The following is a 25,011-nucleotide window of genomic DNA, read 5'->3' on the forward strand; positions in this document are numbered from 1 at the left end:
AAAATATTCTTGACTTTTCTTTGTCCACATGCAATGTTTTACTGTGATAAACTGCACCTAACAATGGGCAAACGTCCTTTGCAACCGTATGTCAGTACAGAGTTCAGTGAAATAAGCACTTTCACATTACTGGATATCTATCACCATAATTCAATTTCCCAAACATTTTCATCTTCCCAAACTGAAACTAAACACTCATTAAGCAACTTCTCATTTTCCTTTTCCTTCATCTTATTAGTATCTCTTCTACTTCCTGGTTTTATGTGTCTGAATTATTTGATATTCTCATATAAGTAAACTCACACAATATTTGTGCTTTTTTTGTTTGGCTTATGATACTTAGCTTACATCTTCATTATAGGTTATGCCAGAATTTTATTTTTTTTCTTAGTGCTAAATAATTGACTTCTCTTAACCACTCATAATTCTGAAGAACTGTGGAATAATTTTTCAGACATGATTCAAGGAATAAACATTGATTTGTTGCCGCTGATTTTCTTTGTTCGTATGCAATGAACATAATCATTTTAAGAATTCTTCCAAATATTTGCTAACATCATCCCTTTCCCCCCTGTTATTAGTGCCTAAGTTTAGGGGTTTTTTTGTTTTTTTTTTGTTTTTATTTGTTTTTTTTTTTCTGTTGTGCATTTTACTCCCCTCTCTGCTGGTTTCCTGAAATCAGTCTGAGAAAGGATGAGACCATGTGGACAGGTTTCATTTCAGCCTGCCCTCTTTAATTCAAGCAGCACTTCTGTGCCTTCTGATTCGTTCTCAATCAGACTCTCCACAGTTTCTGCACATCCAGCTAGAGAAGCTCTGAGTGAACTCCCTCAGTTTTCTTCCTATTGTACAAAAATATCTCTTTCCCACCCAACGATCACTCTGTATTTTGACCCCCAATGTGGAATTCTAAGCTGTCTTGCTTCCTCTTCTGAACCCTTGCCTTGTCTGCTATCATTGCCCCCATACCCCATTTCTCCGTGTCCTTGCCCTGGGATCCCTCCTATTCCAGATTCCATAGATTCACTTGATACACCTTTGCTGATTCTCCTGCCACCCACCCTACCCACTGTCCTGTTGTCCTCTGTACCTTTCCAGCTTTGACGGCTCACTCCTCAGTCTACAGAATTCAGAAGTAAACATTGATTCCCAAAGGTTAAATCCAAAGGCTTGCTTTTAGCCACTACTGTCCTTGATCTTTCTAAAGAATCTATTTCCTCTACTTTGAAATTCCGTCTCTCTTTCACATGATCTGACTATGCTACTAGGCTGACTTATCTCTGCTTATTAATTCCTTTCGTTGGCCTTTTAAATGTAGTCTTTATTTTTATTTGTTTTTGGGGCCACACCTAGCTGTGCTCAGGGTTTACTCCTGGCCCTGCATTCAGGGATCACTCCTAGTGGGCTCAGGGGAACATATGGGATGCTAGGAATAGAACTCAGGTCAGCTGCATGCAAGGTAAGGCACCTGTTATCTCTTCCTAAAGGCGGGCTCTAAAGACAATCTCTGCTAAACACCACTTCCCTATCCAACACACACACACACACACACACACACACACACACACACACACACCCTTCTGCACCCTTTTTCTTTCGAACTTTATTCATTGCCATCATTTCTTTGGGGGGGATTGGGTGAAGAGGATGGACTAGGCTTCACCCAACTATGTTCAGAGCTTACTCCTGGTTCTGTGCTCAGGGATCATTTTTGGTGGTGCTTGGACGATCATATGTGATGACAGGGATTGGATATGTGTAGCTATGTGCAAGGCAGTACCTTCGCCCCTGTACTATCTCTCCAGCTCCAGTACCACCATTATTTTAAATATTACTTCTCCAAAGAAAAGCTCCAACTTTTGGTGGGGGGGGGGGGGAAGGGGCTTGGCAGTGCTCAGAGCTTACTTGTCTCTCTGTGCTCATAAACTGCTCCTGCTGATTCTCAGGGAATCATCTATGGTGCCTGGTATCAAATCCAGGTCATTCGCATGCAAGGAAAGCTCCATACCCACTATATATTTCCAGTCCATCATTTCCAACTTCTAAATTTTAGTCTCATCATTTTTTTCACGACTGTCACCTCACCCAAATAGCCAGCTTATGTGTCTAAACTAAGGACCTCAATATGTCTTTCAAGCTTTCCATGAAAGTCTTACATACAGTGAATTCAATCAAATAATATTCTATCTTAAAAACTATAGCATCTGCAAATCTCTAAATGTAGACTCACAGATTGCCTGATTTAGCTCCAGGTAGAAATTTTCTTTGGAAAAAAATATCACACTGGTCTTTCACTACAATAAGCTAATTCTGCCTCTCACATAGGATTCTACCTTTCTTGGAATGGATATTTTAGAAGTAAAATTTCTCTTCACCACTAGCGTGGCCAGGATAAAATAGTAGCAAGCTAGAGAATGAATAAATTCTCAGGATAGAGTCTATGGACAGAGAGTAAAGATGTCCAAATCCCCAAGGAACTTATTCTAAAGCTACAATAATAAAAGTAAGCTAATTGTGAAGTTAGTTCTGCCATACAACAGCAATTTCTCACAAGATTGAGCTTATGAAATTTCAAAATTCATTTTGACTAAAATGCGCCTAAAATTGTGCCACAGAATGAATGATCCATAAGGTCTTGGTTTTTTCCCTTACATTCATTATGTCGACTACAGGACTGGATCCTCATTCCAAATAGACTAAAGTCACAACAAACAAGTAAAGTATTGTTCTTTGAAGAGTTTCACCTGTAACAAAGTTCAGATTCCATGCAGTTAAGAGAGAACAAATTATTTCAATATTTATTGTATGTAAAGGCTGAAGCGATAGCACAGCAGTAGGGCGTTTGCCTTGCGCGCAGCCAGCCCGGCCGAGCCGTGTTCGATTCCTCCACTTCTCTCGGAGAGCCTGGCAAGCTACTGAGAGTATCTCGCCCACACGGCAATATTCAATATGCCAAACACAGTAACAACAAGTCTCAAAAATGGAGACGTTACTGGGCCCGCTCGAGCAAACTGATGAACAACGGGAGGACAGTGAGTGACAGTATTGTATGTAAATATTAATGCTGATCATTTTATAGTTGCACTGATCTAGTCCTTCCCAAAGGGCTACTTCTAATCTCAGCTAACCCTTAACACAAGGTGAGAGAATTCAGAAAATTAAATGATTGGCTCGAAATAATTCAGTGAGCAAAAGGAAACTAGGATCATGGTCCAGTTAATTGCAAACTAATCCCAACTCTGATGTCTCTCTTATATTAGGTCATGAAACAGCAGGAATTTCTTTCTTCCTTTTTTTATGTTTGCTTATTTTTGCACAGCATAAAGAATTAACAGATTGTCCTATTTAAAGGTAGGAAAAGGAATGATTCTTTTATGAATTACAAACATTTCTAATATCTGCTCAATCAAGTCAACTAGAAATTCAGGAAAAATTAAACAACGCCCCTTTATTGAACTGACTGCACACACATTTTAAACAACCAAGAGACATTTAGGATGACCACTGGCAAAACAGTGTAAAAATACAGGAACAGGGACTGAAGAGATAATACGGCAGGTACATGCACTTTCTTTGCACAAGGCCAATCTGAGTTCAATCTCTGGTACTTCGCATTGTACCCTAAGCATTGTGAGGATTGATCCCAAAGCACAAAGCCAGGAGCAAGCCCTGAGCACTGGTTGGTATAGCCCCACCCTTTTCCCCCAACTGCTACCTTTCTACATGTTCATATATTATTAGCATTTAAGTTGTTTAAAAGTAAACATAAAAACGGGGGCGGGGGGAAGGGTACGGAGAGATAGTATAGCAAGCAGGGTTCTTGCCTTGCACGCAGTCATCCCTGGTTTTATTCCCAGAACCCCATATGGTCCATTGAGTCTGCCAGGAGTGATCCCTAAGTTGCAGAGCCAGAAGTGAATACCACTGGGTGTGTCTCAGAAACCAAAACAAAACAAAATAAATTGGAGAGGGGTCTTCATTAAAGAGAGTGAAGGTGGGATTTTGCCACTGATTACAGTTTCCCAGAATTACTGTAAAAGTTGAGTGAGCATATGACTGACTAATAATGAATTCACATTGCCTACACCCTCTTACAACATTTTTTTTAAAAATTCACAGCGGGGCAGGGTATAAAACACACGTAACAACTCATGTGCTGCCTGCAGGTATCTTGAAACACTGAAATGGAACCTATAACTTTTCACCATGGGAAAAAAAACAGGCTGCTTTTACAGAGTTCTAACATGTGACTGAACCTCCAGGGAATAATCCAGCATTCATCTCTGCTATTGATGAAAGTCTTTGCCTTTATGAAAGACTAGTGTCGCACCACCCCCAGGACACTTGGGTTGTTTACTGTTTGCCTATCACAGAGTCACACCATGTGTCCTGGGCAAGAAATAAGCCAGTCTACAAATATGGTAGGACTGGAGTCACAGGACTCTCTCTCTTTCTAAATTATTAGTTAGGGAACTGACGATGTTTCCAGTCAAAATTCTTTCTGTAGTATACATGAATAGAGAATAATGATGGAAAATATGCATTTACATAATTATTGATTATACTATAATTACAATACAATTATCTACATAATTAAATTATAATGTGATAGCAAAGGTATCAAAAATAACAGCAACAGCAAGATCTGTACTGGAATCACCAAGGATGAAGCATGAAGATGCCCTGATAGGAGTCAAATCAGGGATCAGTCAATTGGGCCTCAGGGTGGCTAAAAGATTAATGACTGATGTTAATTTTCTATAATGCTCCAAATAGCCAGATAATAATAGTCTTTTCAACATCTGTCATCCCTGAATCCCACAATAATCATCTCCTGAGTTGTGATTTTCCTTTTTGTGGACAATCAAGTTGGTACAACAAATATTCATGTTATCTATTATAACCAAGAAGTAAAACTATAGTTTAAGAAAAATTATCTGCCATTATATTGTGACTTGACAACTTATCCACTATTAGATAAAAACAACTTAAATTAGTTCTGGCAGATTTGGGACTTGGCAGTTCAAAATATGAATAGCAAATGTAAAAGCATGAAAATGGCATTACTATTATGTTTTAAAAGGATAATACACCTTTAAAGGGTGCCAGTGATTACTTTGCATACTGTAAACAACTGCTGCCAATCAATTTAGAAAGTAGTACCGCAGACATCAATGTAGTAAAGCAAATTCCATTCAAGCAACCTAATGCGTCCTACCCTAGTCATTATTTCCTAACAGGAGCAGTGGGCTGTATCTCATCTTTACACTTCATAATCTGTTCTAAATTGCAAAAACAGGCTTCAGCACAGAGAAGAGAGGGCATGTCCAGGAGTCAGAAATTTCTGTTGTTACAATGTCTAAAATTAAAATTAATGTTGAATATTAAGGTCAAAAAATGGCCCTTTCGTGCAGTAAAGTCGAGGGACAGTTTGTGTTCTCTTAACTCGTCAAGTTGGCCTTTAATTCCTCATAACTCCACTTCACAGAATGCACTTGCTAGCTAGCTGTGGTCATGTGGAATGGGGAGGGGGTGGTGGGAATGGAAATTTTCTCTATGAACTGAATGAATATTCAGAGATCTCACTAAACAGCATTTAATGACACTCTATTCTTAGAATTTTTAAATAGCTGAATATTCAGATATGCACATGCCTTCTATTTTCTTTTATTCAAAGGTCCTCAATTCTCCATCTCCTTGAATTCTTTAACGTATTTTTAAACAATTATACTCAGAGTGATATTTTATGAAACTCGGTGTTAAACTTTAAGCTAATAATTATTTTAGCTTCTTTTTGATGGTAATTTAATAAGCATTTCATTCTTCAATCTTCTCACTCTGTTACTTATTTTTAAATGTGTCTCTCAGCTCATAATCTGGACCTTAATTTTCCTAGTTGATTTAAGATGAACTTCTTTTTAAATGGGATTATCTGCTGCACTTCTGAAGATCTGGGCCAGATGTTTTTGTGCTGAAGGTACCACACATCTCCTTGCCACACAGTCCTTTATGGGAGACTTCACCTGAAGTCACTGGGAATGAGGACAATGGCTGCTGATCCCAAACAGATCCATGTTCACATACAAAATGTATCAGTTCAATTCTAAAGACCAAACTGGGACTTCAAGTAAAAGGTTATGACGAAGGTTATGATAAAATCACAGTATGCTTTTGTCCCCCCTCAAGAGAGGCTAAGTAAATTTAGTTATAATTTTATTTCTTCTAGAGGAATTTCTAGTATTCAACACAACATTAAATTTTTGGCCTGTCTCTTTAATTTTAGAAATTGTAAAAACGACGACAGATGGCACACAGAATTGACTTATGTCCTCTATTCTTTACTGAAGATGGGAGTGCACAGAAACTTTGCTAAAGCAGAAGCTACAGCATGAAGGTCTGTATTAAAATTATCTAGTGGTTCTTTGGATAGCTAAGATCAGAATGTTTGAGTTTTTTTTTTTAAATTTTAAAGACATTCTTTACACCAATCAAAGCCATTGCAAGTTGCTACCAATGATCACAGCCCTAATGTTCAGTACCCTCCTGTCCCAATAAGGCCATGATGGATATGCCGTTAGCTCTCAACCTCAGCAACCTCTGAAATGACTATTATTCCCACCTCTATTCCTCTCCACTTGCAAAATCATTATGAAATGGAACTCAAGCTTACAGTTAATTGGAAACATTGCAAGAGAAGAAGAATGCTTAGGATAGCATGTCCACAGGAAAATAAATCACCCAGCAATGTTATTTAATGCATTGTGACATCATTTCCTGAAATTAAACAGAGATGACACCAATTCAGATGATCTCCAGTATAAGGTTCCTTTCAAATAATTCACAGATGTTTTCTCCTGGCAGCAGAAAAACAATGCAAAGACTTAGGGCCGGGGTGGCCTCACCCTGCTGCATGCTTGCGGGAAGCACTCTGCTGGCGTTTTTCAGCTGTGTGTTCCACACATGCATTTCTACATAAGCATTTCTCAGCCCACGAACCCTACTTGTATTCACTGCACATCTGTGTCTTTGAATGTGAGAAAGCCCATCCCTCACGTTCTAAGTGAAGCCAACATTTTATATCTGGTATTAATTTGGTTATAGCGATTATTATTAAGTAGACAGATCTCAGAATCATGTAGGCACTAATTTCCAAGTAGAAATAATGAATGTCCATGAAATACTGATTCCATTAACCATTCATGGCTCTTAGAAAGAAGTCTAATGTTAGAAAGCATCAGTGTCTCCACGGATACTGGAGATGTGGAAATGGACAAGTGAAGAAACTGAGGTAGAGATGAATCATGGAATCATTATGTTTCTCACTCTCGGTAATTTCAGAGTGTCAGAGGTCTCAAGTGACTGCAACCAAGCACACAACCGACAGACCAATGTACTTGACATTTGTGCCACACATTACAGTTTATAAATTGACTACACCATTAGAACTGCACAGCAACCTCACTAGCTCTGTGGGATTTATAATGTTCATTTATAATGTTCATTTCATAGGCAAGGAAATAGGTTCAGAGGTTGAATGAATAGATTATCCAGGGTCACAGGGCTCAAACTCGAATCTTCTCATTTTACATTCAGAGACTGTTTTTAAAAACCATACTCTTGTGTTGATTGCAGCACTAATCACAATAGCTAAGATCTGGAAACAACCCAAGGATTCAAGAACAGATGACCGCATAAAGAAACTCTGGTATATACACACAACAGAATACTACACAGCTATAAGAAAAGAGGAAAACATGCAATATGCTGCTACATGAATGGAACTAGATGGTATAGTGCAGAGTAGAGTCAGTCAGGAGGAGAGGAACAGAATGATCCATCATATGTGGGATATAAAGAAATGGCCAATTCTCGGTAGGCCCTGAGAGTTGGCCTACAAATTGAGTTTGCAGAGTGAATGGGTTGGAAGGTTGGGGGAGGAAAGGGGTTTGAGACACTAGTGAAAGGACAATGCCACTCTGGTGGTGGCTGTGGTGCTGGAATATTGTCTGCTTGAAAGTTTAGTATTAACAGTACTATAACTTGGGTCCTGAGCAATAGTATAGCTGGCAGGGTGTTTTCCTTGCATGCTGTCAAATTGGGTTCAATCCCCGGCATCCCATATGGTCCCCGAGCACTACCAGGAGTAATCCCTGCATGTAGACCCAGGAGTAACACCGGAACATTGCTAGGTGTGACCCAAAAAGATAAAAAAAAAAAAGTACTATTACTCACAATGCCTAAATAAAGTTAAACAACTGAAGCACTGTAGCACTGTCCTCCCATTATTCAGCAATCTGCTTGAATGGGCCCTGCAATATCTTCATTGTGAGACTTTTTCTTACTGTGTTTGGCATATCAAATACATCACAGGGAGCCTGCCAGGTTTTGGCGTGTGGGCGTGATACTCTCGGTAGCTTGCTGGGCTCTCTGAGAGGGGCGGAGGAACTGAACCCACATCAGCCGCATTCAAGGTGAACGTCCTACTGCTGTGCTATGGCTCCAGCTAAACAACAACCCCAAATAAACCGTACTAGCTGTCTATCACAGGGTTTAAATTTTCTTCTTCTTTTTATTTTTCTTTTGGTTTGACGGTCATACCCAGTGTTTCTCAGGGCTTACTCCAGGCTCTGTGCTCAGGGAATACTCGTGGCAGAGCTCAGAGGCCCATATGTGATGCCAGGGATCGAAGCCAGGTCAGCCTCATACAAGGCAAGTGCCCAATTGACTATACCATTGCTCTGGCTCCTTTTAACATTAAAAGAAAGATACGGACTTTAGATTCTATTCACATACTGGAATCTTTAGAGTAAAGGCAGTGTACTTGACCTAGAGTGGGCCCCAATGGAACATTCTTAGTTTCTCAACTGACACTTTCTTCTTTACCTCCTACCCTACCCTGTAAGGCTCCCTAGAATGTTCTGATTTTTCAGTGGCACCCAATTTATCCAGTGCTATCACCCAACAACACCAAGTGTTCGCAAATGTTTCGTTTAGGGGATTTCCTCTCCTTCTGAGGAGAATTTGGAGTTTTTTGGGCAGAACTCAGTCTTTCAATATCACACAGAAAGGTAGATAGTAATTTTATTCACCAGATTCCATAGATCCAACCTTTCTCCCACCCAGTCAACTACGTCAAAATATGAGTTATAGTTATAGCACCAAGGCACAGGGCTGGAAATTTTACGTCATCTCATTTGATCTTGCATCAATCCTAGTAGGTTGGTTCAAGAATTATCTCCATTCTACAGATAAAAAAAAATGAAGATTGCTGAGGTTAAAGGTTCAGCTATTCTACTGTGGGGAGCTAGAGCAATAGTACAGGAGTTAAGTTATTTTACTTACACAGTTCAATTCCTTGCACTATACATTATCCCCAACACACTGCCAGGAGTGATCACTGAGCACAGAATGAGGAGAAAGCCCTGAGCACTGCTGGCTGTGGGTAACCCTATCAGAAAAAAAAAAGATCTATTGTGTTCCAGATTCCAGGCCACATGATCATAACCTTGACACTCTGCCTTCCCACTTAGGAAAGGAAGCCATCTGGTTCCACACAAAATGAAGAGAATCTTAACAGAGCTCTCAACAGAGCTTTCTGCCTCTGCCTATTTCTCTCTCTTTCTCTCTCTCTCTCTCTCTCTCTCTCTCTGTGTACAAATTCATTACAATAAAAAAAAAACATAACTAAGTTTCGGTCTGAACTCACTGAAGAAGAGATATACTTTTCACAACCTGGGTGCACTATCTTTGTAGGGCAATTTGCTTTAAAACACATCTCTACTACCAAACAAAGACTTTTCCAAAATCTTCTGAAACACAAAAGAAGTGAAAGAAGTGAACACCTGAGAGGCAGCCTTCTTCCCTCTCCCTCACCAACAGAGATCCAGAAAGGGACAAAGCATTTTGTCATAAACAAAAGGAGAGTTTTTCAAACTGGGCAGTTTTCACAAGGCTATAGGATATTTTATCAGTTTTAAGTCAGTTTGCTTCTGATCCTCTGCACCTATCTGTGAAGAAGTCTCACATCCATTACGTGTGAGCTTTATCCCTCTGTTTTCAAATAAGAAAACCTCTAGTTGGAAACTGGTATGAGCAAATGGTGCCTTTGTGTGTGAGCACTTCCTGTTTTCATTTCATGATTAAATATATTCTTTGCAGCACAACTAGGGGAGCTCTTGAAGGTGGCAAGTGGAGATGCCTGAGAGCCTAATTGAGCACACTAAGGGCTTCTTGGCATAGAAAAACTCCTTCTATGGTTATGAATAAACTGGCAGTCCTGGTATTATTTCTTGCTGTTTCTTTCTTTAACTATCTTTGAAGTCAAATAAAAACAGTTGTAATGGTAGTCTTACTTTTATGATATCATAATCTCCATGTGTTAGTGAAAGGAATATACTTCCCTAGGATTTCCCTAGGTTTTTTTTTTTTTCAAACCATTGAGTACTTTCCAGCAAAAGCATATACATTTTCAACAGATTTTTTTCTTCATCTCCACTGGCTTCTTAAGTCGAGACAGGCATTAACCAATAAAAGAAGGGGTAATCATAAGCACGAGTTTTTGTAAATTAAATTTCTAAAGCAGACTTAGTTCCTTGAAATTATTGTGAATTTTTAAAAGAGATTATTTTTTCTTTAAAAAGAACATTTTGGAAATTGGTAGCTAGCTAGAAATGACTGCACTTCAGATGAAGCAAACTTGAGGTGCTGAAAACGATGACAATTTCTCAATTCATCAAATAGTTCAATTTTTTAAATGTCATTTTGGATTTAAATTCATCTTCTTATTATAATTCACTAGCTTCAAGTTTATTACCTTTTCCCCTAAAGTTGGTGGTGCATAGAAATTTGTGAGATTGTTTTTAACTGTTACAGTTGTCCTGGAATTTGTTCTTCCAAGAAAACTGAAGGTTAATGATTTTTGTCATATTGAGACTAAGACTCAACAATTGCTACAGTTGGCCTTTGTTGAGGTGGGGGTCTTTTTTCTTTGGGTCTTTTGAGGTATTCAGAATAGGTGACAATAGCTTGCAGTTGAGAACATATGTAGAGAGACCCCTGTGGCTTATTGGAAAAAGTTGCTCCATGCTGGTTGGGTGTTTGGAAAAAAAATACAACCAGAGTTCTTTTATGTCCTGCTAGTTAATGAATGCATGAATGTCAAAATGGGCCAATGGCCCATTCAGGGGGCAAAGCCTTAGCAGCCCCCTTCTTTAAGAACACATCCTGAGATGCAAAATACATTTGCTTAACAAATTAAAATAATGAGATAATTCAATTAGCTTCTTTTTTAAAAAAGAAAGAAAAAAGGGTACATCGGGGATTATTGTAATACAAGAACAGGTCATACTACACAAAGGAGGACCAAACCAGTTTGAAATAATGTTAAAGAGACTAATAATGGAGGAATGCACATTGAATCATGCACTTGTAAAGAAATTTCCATGAAATAATAATTTAGACTACGTCTATTTTCAGTGAGCTAGAGCCAACATTTCACTTTGAAAGTTGAAATTAATTAAATGACAGAAAAATATAGTGGGGCATCTCTATTTCCAAGGATTCCTGCCTGTTAGTGCCTGTAAGAAAAGAAGTCTAAATTAACGTGCTGCTAGTTAGGGATCTCTATTCTTGGTTTCTGAGCGCAGAATTATAGCCGAGTAAATCTTGTGGCTCATTAAAGATTGGAAAGTAAAAGTTTTACAGGACCATCCTCATCAAAGTCGCTGAACCTCTTCTCTGCAGTTGGGGTAAAATCTGGATAAGACGGGGAAAATATTCAAAGTGCAAACCAAGCTGAGGGGAATTTCCTTAGGATACAAGGGAGGTGCAGAGAAGGCCAGGGAGGGGAGCAAAGAGAAAGACTGAAAGACAAAGCCAGTAGGAGAAAATAATGAAAGGAGCATGTTGTGAACCGTCATGGAGAGGAGAAAAAGAAAGCACTTTCTGGGAAGTGAAAAGAAAAGCAGAAGGAGAAGCCAAGGAGACTGGGAAGCTGGGAGTGGTAGCCTAAGTGTTCCTGAGCAGAACCAAAAAGGCCTGAGCGGAGGAAAGGCACCCGTATGTCATGCAACATGTACCACTTGTTTGGAAAACAGTGGACAGTTCTGAGAAGTGAACAGACCAAACTGCGGTTCAGCCAGTAGAGAGGAAAACTGAACTTGAAGCTCTCAAGTGTTCGGACTTCTCAGCTCAAGCTATTTGTGTGTTTACTCCTGCTCCAACGATAGGTCTGAATGCAAGTTTCAGTTTGACAGAGAATTCTGCACTAAGTCAGAACTGAGATAAAGTACATTTAGATAAAAGTACTTTCAGCAGTGGGATAGGTCGGACTGTAGCACAACAGAGTCACAAGGAGCACCCCAAAATTACTGACATCACACTCTCAGTTATTTGTGAGCACATGGTGGGTTCAGTGTGCCACAAGGCAGAAGACTTTAGTCTAGTCAAGGCACAGGAAGAAGATAGTGAGGAGAGTTAAAGTGAGCTGAGAGAAACGACGGAAGTCTATTTGGAAAAGTTGGGAGTTCAGGGAACTATAAACAAAACAAACATCTGGGGTCCAGAGCAATGACCAAAAAGGTGAGACATATTTTATATATATATATATATATATATATGACTCACACACACATACACACAACACACAGACACACATACAATACTGTTGCTTAAGAGACTCATGGTTTTTTAGCCAAGTCATCACAAAGTGGTGGGGAAAGCACAAAGCATAGTTTTAGAGACCAAGAAAGTTCAGACCCAGTGGCAGGAGCCCCTTGTACTAATCCCAGCCCTTTCTGGGCCTTACTTAGAAGGAAAGCAGTAGAACGTTGCACGCCTGTGACTGTGGTCTTGATTACAGAGGGGCAGAAAGAAAACACGGAGACGTTAGTGGAAAAGCAATGGTTAAAGCCTGCATCTTCGGAAAGGCCCGGGATGAAGGAAGCAGGGAAGAAAACATCAAACAGGTGAGCTGGCCTGGAGGGCGCTGCCTGCCTGCCACCCCTCCGTCACTGCCTGTCTTTCTTAGTTGCTACTCTAACCAAAGAAACCTTGCGTTAAAAATGAGAAGCCCCTCCCCTCACACTCACTCGACTTCCAAATTAAAAACATTTTACAGGTTAGTAAATCTCCAGCTGAGGTGATGTAGCAAAGAACAGCTGTGAAGTAATTTTGATAATGATGAGAATAATAACCACATGGCAAGGTTCAGGGCTTTGCTGTTGCAGCTTCAGTGCTCCTGAATAGATAAAAGTGATTAAATACTCCTGATTATCCCTGACCAATATGTAATGGATTTACAGCCCTTTCAATTAGTCAGTATTTGCTTAGGACTCATTATTTTGTCTTTGGTTAAGTAATCAGCCCAGAGACCGCATGTTCTGTCTAATTCCTCTGAGCCGAGTCAGTGCAAGGCCCTGACCTTTGAAATGGCCGTAGCTGCAAGGCAAGAATAACCACTACCACGGCAGCCTCGTTGGTTCTCCCAGCTAATCCTGACACCACAGCCCCGATCGATACACCTTAGTTTGCTACTAATGTCCTTACAACAAAATGGCCGATTTAGGGATGTGACTCTCTGGGCCCTCCCCAGCTCGGCTCCACCTCCCCTGCCCTTTGTCTCTCTGCAAGAAGAGGCAGCCAGCAGCCAGTGCCATAAATAAAAGTGGAACCTTGTCCTGGACCCATGACACTGTAACTAATGTCATTCAGCATGGCAACACACAAGTTGAATAATCAAAGAAGACCTTCAGCTTTTAGTGTGCTACTCTATTTTTAAGCATTAGCCTAACACAGAATGGCCTGAAAACAATATCATACCAAGAAAACAGTCTCAGAACTCCTCGGAATTTCCCAGAATTTCCAAATGAACAGCAAAATATCAGTTTCTCTGTAAAAATTTATTGGAACTTTTTGTCATGAGAGTCTTAGAGGCCACAGTGTGTGTATGTATGTATGTATATATATATATACATGAACATATATACACACATATACATATAGATACATAAAGACAATTGCAAGCAGGAGGATACAGATAAATTGTTATCTCAAAAAAATAAGAAATGTTGTCAGTACTTGATCTTTTCCCACACATGAACAGGGCGATGTTGCCAGTACTTGATCTTTTCCCACACATGAACAGGGCGATGTTGCCAGTACTCGATCTTTTCCCACACATGAACAGGGCAAGCACAGGAGATAATGGTAAGGTGGTTCTGGGTAGCTTTTTTAAAGAATATTTTATTTCCACCTTCCAAACAAAGGCATGAGAGTCCCTCAAACTGTTCGGCATATGTCACATACATGCAGGACATGTTTGCAAGCTGCTTCTGTGATTAGTGTCACACCTGATACCTTGGGCCTGGATATGCATGTGGCTTGGTGTTCTGTGTGTGTGTGTGTGTGTGTGTGTGTGTGTGCGTGCACATACGTGCACACTTGCAAAAGATGGTTTTCATTAAGAGTGTAATGAGCAATGTTTATGGACTCGTAAGCTCCTTATCTTATGTGAAGTTGCTCTTATATCTTTTAGCATATATTACAAATTGACTCATATATCCTGTTCACTATCCTAGGCCACTCTGAATACAGTTTACACCTGAGCTAAGGGTACCCTTCTTCCTATAAGCCCTCTGAGACTACAGGAGTTGAGACAATCTTAACTAAACTCTCTGGCTAATCATCAGATACATGGACAAGGAAAGCCGGCACCTATATAAAACAAATCGGGGTGTGTTCCTTATTACTTGCAAACAGGAGGGAAAGAAAACATTTTTTGGAGGGGTAATCATTTATCTGGACTTACTGTGAGATGCTGGAAGAGCCATGCTCTCATGATATTTGTTGCTACTTTAGGGAAAATGCCTCTTTTCTTCTGGCGTTTTTTGTCCTTGTCTGGATCATCATCGTCACCTGTGCCAGGTGAAGCTACACTGTTGTCTAAGCCATCCCCTAGGAGAAAGATATAAAAATACATTAGAGCAAACAGAGAAAGGGTGCCAACAACAACGTGCAGCTAATGATGAGCTCCGCTAAGCTTGTTGAAAGAAATCCATTAGGCGGGTATATTCTCTTTCATTAAAGTATAATTGGAGACACAAATATGTAAAAGACAAAATTAAACCAGGCCTCTTCAAATGTTAATTTTGTGTGTCTCACACTCGCCCATATCATTAATTCAATTATAATTGTGCGCTTGACACAGTGCAGTAGCTCTTTGTCAATTATGGAATCCAATGTGGGAAAACCGCCATCAGAAAAACCCATTCGGTGGAAATGCATCCCCATGCCCATAGTGAACACATACTGGAGGGTAATCAAGTTCAATGTTCTGTAGTCTATATATTCTAGGCTGCCTGCATAGGTGACAGTAACTGTGTCACTGTTCATTGCACATAACACACTGCCTGCTCAGCCCCTCCTGGAACTGTCACCTCCCCAGTGCGTGCGTGTGCATGCACGCGCGCAGACACACACACACACACATACACACACACACACGTGCGCGGACAAATGCCTCAGATGACCCTTATACTCAGCATTTGCATGACATGTAAACTTTTTAGCTCTCCACATCACTTGATCATTATGATTAAAAACAAGAAAAGAAAAAAGATACACATCAAGGTAGGCTGTTCACTTAATCAGAAGTTTCTATCAGCATCTTCCTCTTCTGTGCTTTTCTCTGGCATTAATTGTGCATTAGCAAAAATCATTTACTTTTAACAGTCATAGTTATTTTTTCTTGCCCTCCAGCAAAAATGCCTTGAAAGCCTGCCTGGAGGGCATCTAAATTATGTATCTGAAAAACTCTTCTGGCAAGGCATTGCAGGACCCCTACTTTCTTAAAATTCATACGAGCACGTCTTCCTGTTTTTGGGAAGGCATCAATCAAGAGGAGCAATATATGCCATATCCCTACATTAATATTTGAACTAATAACTTTAAAAAAGGAAAGAAACAAGATCCGACTTGTGGCATAATCAAATGCAAAATAAATGAAGAATACGGGGACAGCACTGGGGCTTTATAGATGGCTGTGTTTTCCTTGCACATCATTAGCCTGGAGCCACACGAAAGAGGAAAACAGAGAAGTGGAGAGTTTATGCTCCCTGCTGGTGTTTAAGAAGCCAGGGTCCTGGAAGGACATCTGGGAATTGCGCTGAGATGGGGGTTTTTGTAATTTAAGAATAGACATTCATTAGCAGTAAATGCCATAAATCCCATGCTAAGTAAAAACCTTGTCCAAGAAAGCCTAAAACAATAAACTCTGTGCTCAATGTAGCCTGAGCTAGCCGCTCTGGAGCTTCCTGGGAAGGCTACAGACTCACCAGTTCATTCCCAGAACCTCCCTCCTCCTGGGTTGGCTACACCGCAGATATTCTGCCCGTAGGGGCCCCTGTTTTAACTTCTGGGTCAGCTCTGCGGACCTCCTTGTACCTGTTCCTTTACTTTCCCACCAAAAAAAAAAAAAAAAAAAAAAAACCACCCTCAACCTTCTTTGCCCAGAGAAGCAGAAAAGCCACGGCAAAGAGCTGGCAGATTAATTTTATTGACATTTCCATTTTCACTGCAATGCGATACCCTCCATCACATGGAAGAGATGACCCTCACTATTTACAGACTGACAGGCCACTTCATTACAACCACCCTGCCCCAAGGCAAAGCAGCTCCCTTCCATCTGCCCAAACACTAGAGCATGACCCCGAAGTTGCTGTTCTCTTTTTCTTTGCCGTCTGTTATGATAAAAAAATAATAATAATCAGGAAATTAGTGAGAGGGACCCCCAAAGAGTCAAAAGAATTAATCATAGCACTAGGAAACAAAAGACATTGACTTTTGAATATGAGGTCTATGAAGTCTCATCCTCATCTGTCCCCCACCCTATACACAGTATACTAGAGTGAGTCCCACATCATGGGAACACGCATGCACACACACAGACACATATGCACATGTGTTCACATACACACAGAAGCTCCGGCAGGGACATGCATACATGCTTTCCACCATGCCAAGGAACTGCTGCAAGGCAAATTCTCACCCACACTAATGGCTTCTGACTGCTCCTTGGCAACCCTAGCATTTTAACCTGGGTAGATGTGCTCTCCAAAACACAGACACTGGCGCGATCTCATCAGCTGCTCATGTGACACAGATGGAGAGTGGCTATTAGGAGCCAGGCAGTGGGCCTTGGGGATCTGAGGTGCTGTTCTGTAGCCTGAGGCAATTTTGAAAAGCAGTACCCGGAGATGAGGAAAAAAAAATCCCCACACTGCAAATGCAAGTTTGAAGTCAGTCAGTTTGTCTGTCTCCCTCCCCTGGATAAAGATATCTTTGTCTCCAAAAGTGAGTTCCATGGGGCTAGCTGGATGTACATTTCAGATAATGTATGTATGGAATGGCTCTTCCTTCAATGTCTTCCAAATATAAAAACACACTCTGTAAACAATGCCTGTGTGTATATATTTCTTCCTAAGCACATATGGTTTCTGTGTATATGTTTAAGCTGAAATTGTCAGGATTTTGTTAAAATCTCATTTCACATTTTTGATAGATTTTTGAATATACTTATTTTAAGAGGTTAATGGCTTAATTGAAGGAAGTTCAATGAGAAAAAGCACTTGCCTTTTTAACCCAATCAATGACCTTAAAAATGAGAGGCAGCATTTGCACCATGCATTTTCTCTTGCTTAAAAGCAAAGAGGACTGGTAACACCCTCAAACTATGTGGTTTACTATATTTAGCTCAAGGGAAAAAAAATAAAAAGCAAATCGAGCATCCTTTGATGACTGACTTAAACTGGGGGAGAGAGGAGCTGTACATGAATTTTAATATACAGCAGGCCATTTTGTATAAATAGTATAAAATATTTGAATTTGGATCTACAATAACAAATAATTGCAAAGAAAATGTACAGATTTTGTATTAATAATTAGATGGCATATTTTAAAATTTACTTTGTGTGTCTATAGAGTTTTCTTTTCCAAATTCATAAGTACCATTACTTTTCCCTCCAGTACAGTGTAAACCAATTCCAGAATAAATTATCAATAGCGTAAGGAAAAGGTTTAAAAGGCAACCATGTGACTTGCACAATAAAGTAAAATTTTTCAGATGAAACAACTTTGAGTGGGCATTGTTTTCTCATTTGAAGGCTGTGTACATATGTCAGGTCATTGGTAATGATTGTTTTCTGTGTCAAAAAGGGTTGTATATACCTGCACTGGTGCTGAGAAGGCCTAGGAGAGAGCAGTATGCTTCTGGCCATCTGAAGTTAGGTTTCAAAGATAGGGAACCCTTGAGGCAAGAAGTGTTCACTGTTTACCTTTTTATTCTAAGAGCACATCTTTGTGTCTGACCTGGAGCGGATCCCCAGTGATGTTCTGTGAGTGAATGACTAAACTTATCAATGTGCTTTTTTAGGGGAGGCCTTCCTCCTCGTGACAATCTTCACTTTGGATAACTGCACTCATGACAATTCCTAAGAGATGAGGGTCTGCTCTCCTGCAGTGCTGGGTCATAAAGTCATTTCTGAAAATGTCCCATGTCAGAGGCTAGAGAAATAATATGGGGGGGGGGTGACATTTGCTTTGCAAATGCCATAGGCCAACCCCACTTGATTCCCACCAGGTATAACTCCTGAGCACTGCCAGATGTAACCAAGAAACCAAAATCTCCATTAAAAAAACACAAACAACAAATAAATAATTAAAATGGGAGGCTAGGGGGCCACAGAGACATTACAGAGCCTAGTGCATTTTCCTTGCATGCAGTCAACCAGGTTCAGTCCCTGACACCCCAAATGGTCCGCTAAGCACTGCCAGGAGTAATTCCTGAGTGTAGAACTCCTGTGCATTACTGGGTTTGGCTCCAAAACAAAACAAAATGTCAGAATAGGGAGAGACTAGCTCAGTGTCTAAAGCATTTGCCTTGCAAGCTTGAGGTTATGAGTTTGAGCCCTGGTGCTGCTGCAAGCGCCAAGCTCAATCCCAGCAGCTCTGTTCTTTGGGCCTGGAAGCTCTACTGCTCTCCATCTACAACAGTGCACACATATGGTTTCTGACCATACATATAAGCAAGGTATGTTCTTTTTATTTTTATTTTATTTTTTTTTGCAAAGTATGTTTTTTGAGAATTCCAACTAAAGAGACCCAAGAATGTACTACGATGCAGCATATGCTAACATTATGACTGTAAACACATAGACAAACCACAACTAGACAAGTACAGTTCTCTGTGAGCGTAACAACTGAGTGTACAGGCACCACAACCAAGCATGTGTGTAGCCCCTGGTAATCACAACATCAGCAGATGTAGAGGAAGGGGCGGCAAAGATAATACAACCGGTATGGCATCTCTCCTGCATTCAGTGAATCTAGGTTTCTTTTCTAGGGCCCCTGAGTTTCTGCCAACAATGATCCCTGAGCACAGAGCCAAGAGTAAACCAGGACTGATTCCTGTACACAGAGCCAAGAGAAAGTTTGTTTGTATAGTGTGGCCCCCAAACAAAAAATCAAAACAGATGCATGGGAAGAAGGCAAACAAACAAAAATACTGTAACAGTTTTAGTCTGAGAACTTTCTCATAAAGTTCCCATGGTTGGGGGATGGGAGGGATATATAGCACTTGTAACTTGTAACACTCACTCTCCAAATGTAGGGCACTTGTCTTGCATGAAGCCAATCTGGGTTTGATTCCTGACACCATATATGCTCAGGACTTAATCATGAGCACTGAGCCAGGAGAAAGTCCTGAGTATAGTGGAGTGTGACTCAAAGTTCCCAGTAGGAGACCAGAAAGATATCATAATGAACAAATGAACTTAGCACAGGCTCTGTATGAAGAAGGTCAGAGTTGAATCTCTAGGAACACAGGGTCCTCTGAGCACCACCAGGAGTGATCTCCAAACACAGAGCAGGGAGTAACCTCTGAGCACCCCCTCCCACCCCCCCACGTGCCCCCAAAGGAAAACAAAAACTTTCTATTAGGAACTTTCTGGAACTTGAACAACAAGCCATTTCACCATTGCTACCAATGAAGAGCTAAATAAATGAAAATACCATGCATGCTTCTTTTTTAAAGGGTGCTAATCCCATGACATAGGGCACAGTCAAAAACTTTTGAGCTTTTGAGCTGCTACTCAAACTAGCTGTGCATTCCCAGGATGTACTATGTGTGATCATGGGAAGAAATAGTCAAGGCCTGAGGACAGATAACTCTGAAGGAGATTAAATCTACAGGGAAAACTGTTCAAAACACAGTTCAGTAGGCCTCATCCACTACTGAATGCAAATATTTCAGGGCAGAGTCAAGGAACTTAAATTTTAAGTAAGTTCTCTGGGTTTTCTGGTGCAATCCTAGCAACAGTTCCTGAACTAGAATTCACCAAAGTAGAAAGTTTTCTAACCTGAAGTCAGATGCAATCTGGGGAATAAGGCAGCCTGATGGCTCCATCATAAGTACCGACCAATTGCAGCCTCATCCTAATCTTGTGGTGATGAGAGTTAAACGGGAAGAAATGTGCTATGGAACGCTGACTTTCCAAATGTAGCAACATTAGTTAGCATCCACGAGGAAATGGTTATTCTTGTACTCACCGAATTTGATTCTTTGGGAAGTGCGCCTAACAATCTGAGTGGCACAAAGCACCCCAGAGGATTCTGATGTCACTCAAGTTTGAGAAACTAAAGATTCCCTCCTCTTCTTCCCCTTGCGGTTACAGACTGAAAGCCTGAATCTAATCTCCGAGTCCTCCTCCATGTTTAAGACTCTGAAGTATTTTGAGAGCATCTCCAGCTGGATTTACACCAAGGCTCTGGAGGAAGTCACACATACTTTCCATAGCTTAGCAAACTATGCTCACAGCAGGGCAGTGCTCTGGAAAGCAGCCCTTACCTACACCCACCTAAAGGAGCAATACTGAGAGAGTCTCGTTGCAAGAGGCTAAATCTTCATCTAGCATGGTTGTCCAGGCATTGTCAATATCCATATCCAGCCCTGTGTAGGTAGTAAATCAAAGCAGGATATGATCGGACTCTGGGAAGACCCTCAGAAGATTCTAAAGCAGAAATTCCCATTCCATGAAATGTTTGATCAGAAGAACAACCCAGGCAAAAGGACACTGGCTCATTTCATTGGCATAATGTCTTATTCCATTTAGTCAAAATTCTGTCTATATTTTAGATATCAATTGCTTGACTTTGAATAACAAAATGAAACAAACAGTGATGATGTGCTATGATGAATCTGCTACCTCTAGGACATGGCATTTTAGCCACAAATGCTAACACACCGCAACACCCAAGAGGACCCAAGTTCATCCTTCAACTTATTCTAACCCCTTGCATCCCTACACTGCCTCTGCACCCCCCCCCCCCCCGCCTGAAAAACTCAGATGGCTATCGCAGAAGAAACTGAGGCCAAGAGGCAAAAATCCTTACCCGAGATTCCCCAGCCATAATGGTTAAGCACAGAGTCCAGGCATGGAAACATCAAGTTTACATTTCTAACAAGGGAATTTTCTTTTTTTTGTTTTAATTTTTATTAGTGAAACACCATGAGGTACAGTTGTAGACTTACAAATTTTTGTGCTTGGGTTTCAGTTATACAATGATCGAACACCCATCCTCCACCAGTGCCCATTCTCCACCACCACTGGTCCCACTATCCCTCCCACCCCCCCATCCCACCCTTCCTCTGTGGCAGGGCATTCCCTTTTGTTCTCTCTCTCCTTTTGGGTGCAAAACAGGCATTGAGTGGCAATCATGTTTGGTCTATAGTCTACTCTCAGCACACATCTCCCATCCTGGGAGGATCCTCCCAACACCCTTTATTTGGTGCTCCCTTCTCTATCTGAGCTGCCTTTTCCCCTGGCGTGTGTAGCTGGCCTCCAAGCCTTGGAGTAAACCTCCTGACACTTATCTCAGCTATTCTTGGGTGTTAGTCTCCTTATTTTGCTACTTTATGTTCCCCAGATGAATGCAATCTTTCTATGTCTGTCCCTCTCTTTCTGACTCATTTCGCTTAGCATGATGCATTCCATGTAGTACCACTTAACAAGGGTATTTTCACCTTTAATTTTATAAGTTCTCTTTTATTTTTCAAACTATGCTGCTGATGATAAATACAAGCAAGGCTTGATCAGGTAAATATCTAAGTACAGAGGTGAGATTCAATCTAGTGCACTGGGTTGGAATGAGTTGGAGCTGGCCTGGGCTGTTCAAGTTTGAACAGAAAAGTGCAAACTTTTCGTCACCAAGAGAGCCTATGCCTTCAAGGACTTTAGATATATTTAATGCAGCAAGAGTCTTTGAGATTCAGGGTTTTTATAATGGGTGCATTATAGTCCAACTGGACAGCACCAAATTGACCTTTGGAGCCCTACAATGCTACAAATACTCCAGGACCTGTAAGTCAGGATCTCAGGGGCATACTGCCAGTACTGTGCTACACTATTAACCCTTCCCAGAACTGTAATTGTACTCTCCTGCCTCAGTCAATCTTTAAGGATAGGATAAAGTTTCTATAACATCTGGCATACTGCCAAATAACATAGATCTAAAAATGGTCTCTCTTCAGAGAAATAATTAGGACAAATGAGTATGTATTTTGGTTAACAGCGTTTGTATTTTCTTTTCGGCAAGTTGGCAGTGCATTATTTATTCCTCTGTGAGTTTTAGACCAAGCTTAACAATGAAATACAAACAAAACACATGCGAAGGTGCCAGAGAGATAGTACAGAGAGGTTAAGGGACTTTTTATGCATGTGGGCAATCAAGTTCAATTCCCAGCACCACCAGGAGCACAGAGCCAGGAGTAAGCCTTGAGCACCACTGGGTGTGGCCCCCAAACTAAAACAAACAAAAAATAAATGCTAAGTTAAAAAAAAAAACTGTCTAAGATAACATGGCTTTTTTCTATTTTTTTAGCTCACAAAACTCACTACAATTATTATTTTTATATTATGAATGTTCCTACACTACATTCGTATATGTATTTGTATCTCTCAGACAATCTATTTTGAGGAATTTGGTATATTTATGACTGCATAGCTATTTATGTATGCAATGATAAACATATATACACATTAGAACATATTCTTCTAAAATAATTCACCAATTGTACACAAGTATCCAAATGTATTTGTAGATAAACTGCATATTTTGCCTGTATTTACGTAAATCACATGCAGATAACTTACACAAATTTACTGGATTCATAGAAGGTTTCTATTTAATGTTAAATTTGGTAATCCCTTTCCTTCACCACTTCTCTATCTCCAGAATACAGATTCCTCTTCTTTATCAATACTCTTAACACTTCCATTATCATCATTATCACAAGTAACTTTCCTTGGGCACTTGCAATGTTCCAATCCTCATTTAATCCTTACAACAAATGAATGAAAAATCTATTATCAACTCCATCCTACATAAGCTAGATAAGAAAACCCAAGAATCAGGAAACAAAGTAACTTGTCAAAGGTCACACAGTCAGTGGCAGAGTGGTGCTGTTTCTCCAAAGCCTTCCCCTAGCCTCTCCATAAATGCGAAGCCATAAAAGTGGAGCTAGATTCTGGAGCAGCCTTCATCACTCAAGATGCAAAGCCTCAGAAGAAGCCCTTGGGGATCTGCTGAGGTTCCAAAGACATCCTGGGTAGAGCACATTTAAAAGTAAGTATGTGGGGCCAGAACCATAGTATATCAGAAATGATGCTTGCTTTGCCTGCTGCATGTACCTCTGAGACTGCCAGGAGTGATCCCTGAGCTCAGAGTCAGGATTAAGCCACTGGCCTCAAAATAGAATTTTAAACCTTTAAAAATAAAAGTAAATGTGAGGGGCTGGAGCAATAGCACAGCAGGTAGGGCCTTGCACACGGCCAACCCAGGTTTGATTCCCAGCATCCAATATGGTCCCCTGAGCACCGCCAGGAGTAATTCCTGAGTGTATGAGCCAGGAGTAACCCCTGTGCATCGCCAAGTTTGACCCAAAAAGAAAAAAAAAAGTAAATGTGAACCAAAAAGAAATAAATCTCTGTATAGTAAAGAGGTATATGCATTGTCTATAGGGTCACTGTTGTTTCCTCTAGGTCTAAAATTTAAATGAAAATTTATTTTGAAATGAGAGCATCTGTTAAATTTTTATTTTGCATTATTTTAGTTACTGATGTATACTGTTTTGGCAGAGTTTCATGTAAGAAACGTTACATGAAACCCTGTCAAAACCTTACACCACACCTTCCACTAGAGCATCCACTTCCCTTCACCACTGTCCTGGTGTCTACCCTCTGCCCTATCCTAGTCCCCCCATTTCCCACCCCCTGCCTCTCATCCCTTTTGTGGTCTGCTTCCTACTGAAAACCAGTTCTCAGTTTCAGTTTCTGTTGCCTTTAGGTACTTACTATTCCTTACTATACTTCTTTATATCCCATATATGAAATAGGTCATTCTGTATCTGACCCTCTCCTCTAACTAAATTTACTCAGCATGATCCATCTACAAACTAGTAAACTGCATGATTTAATTTTTTCCTTATAGCTGCATAGTATTTCATTGTGTATATGTACCATAACTTCTGGTAATCTGTTCTGGGATACTTGAGTCATTTCCACATTTTGGTGATAGAGAATAGTTCTTCTATGAACATACGAGTGCAATGTCTTTTCTGAATAGAGTTATTGGGCTTTGGGTTAGACATCAGATGAATTTTAAAGATTTTTTTGAGCAAAGGGATTTTTTTCAAGATTCCAAGCCTTTAGGCCTTTCCTCTTGACCTGTGGCATACCCTTTCTCTTGATTTTTTTTTCTCTCCCCTCACCATCATACATCTTCCCATTCTCTTTATTATTATTAATTTTTATTATTACTATCATTATTATTATTTGACCACAAATCTCCTATTTAACCTTCAAAACCCAGTATAAAGAGAAGCTCCTTTATAAAATTTTCTCAGACTCACGTTAAAAAAGTCAATATACTAACACATTCTATCTTCAGCAGTTTCTTTGC

General features: G+C 40.2%; 1 protein-coding gene across 7 annotated transcripts in view; it reads right to left on the minus strand.

The window, feature by feature from the left end:
- The window catches only part of MEIS2 (Meis homeobox 2), a 234,165-nt gene that overhangs the window by 145,937 nt on the left and 63,217 nt on the right, over positions 1-25,011 (minus strand). For all 7 annotated transcript variants that reach the window (XM_056134127.1, XM_056134125.1, XM_056134126.1 and 4 more), the window contains exon 8: positions 14,807-14,952. In XM_056134127.1, the coding sequence (XP_055990102.1) occupies positions 14,807-14,952 (146 nt within the window). The remainder of the gene's footprint in view (positions 1-14,806; positions 14,953-25,011) is intronic.

The sequence above is a fragment of the Sorex fumeus genome, unplaced genomic scaffold (assembly GCF_029834395.1).
Source record: "Sorex fumeus unplaced genomic scaffold, SorFum_2.1 ptg000098l, whole genome shotgun sequence".
Classification (NCBI taxonomy): domain Eukaryota; kingdom Metazoa; phylum Chordata; class Mammalia; order Eulipotyphla; family Soricidae; genus Sorex; species Sorex fumeus.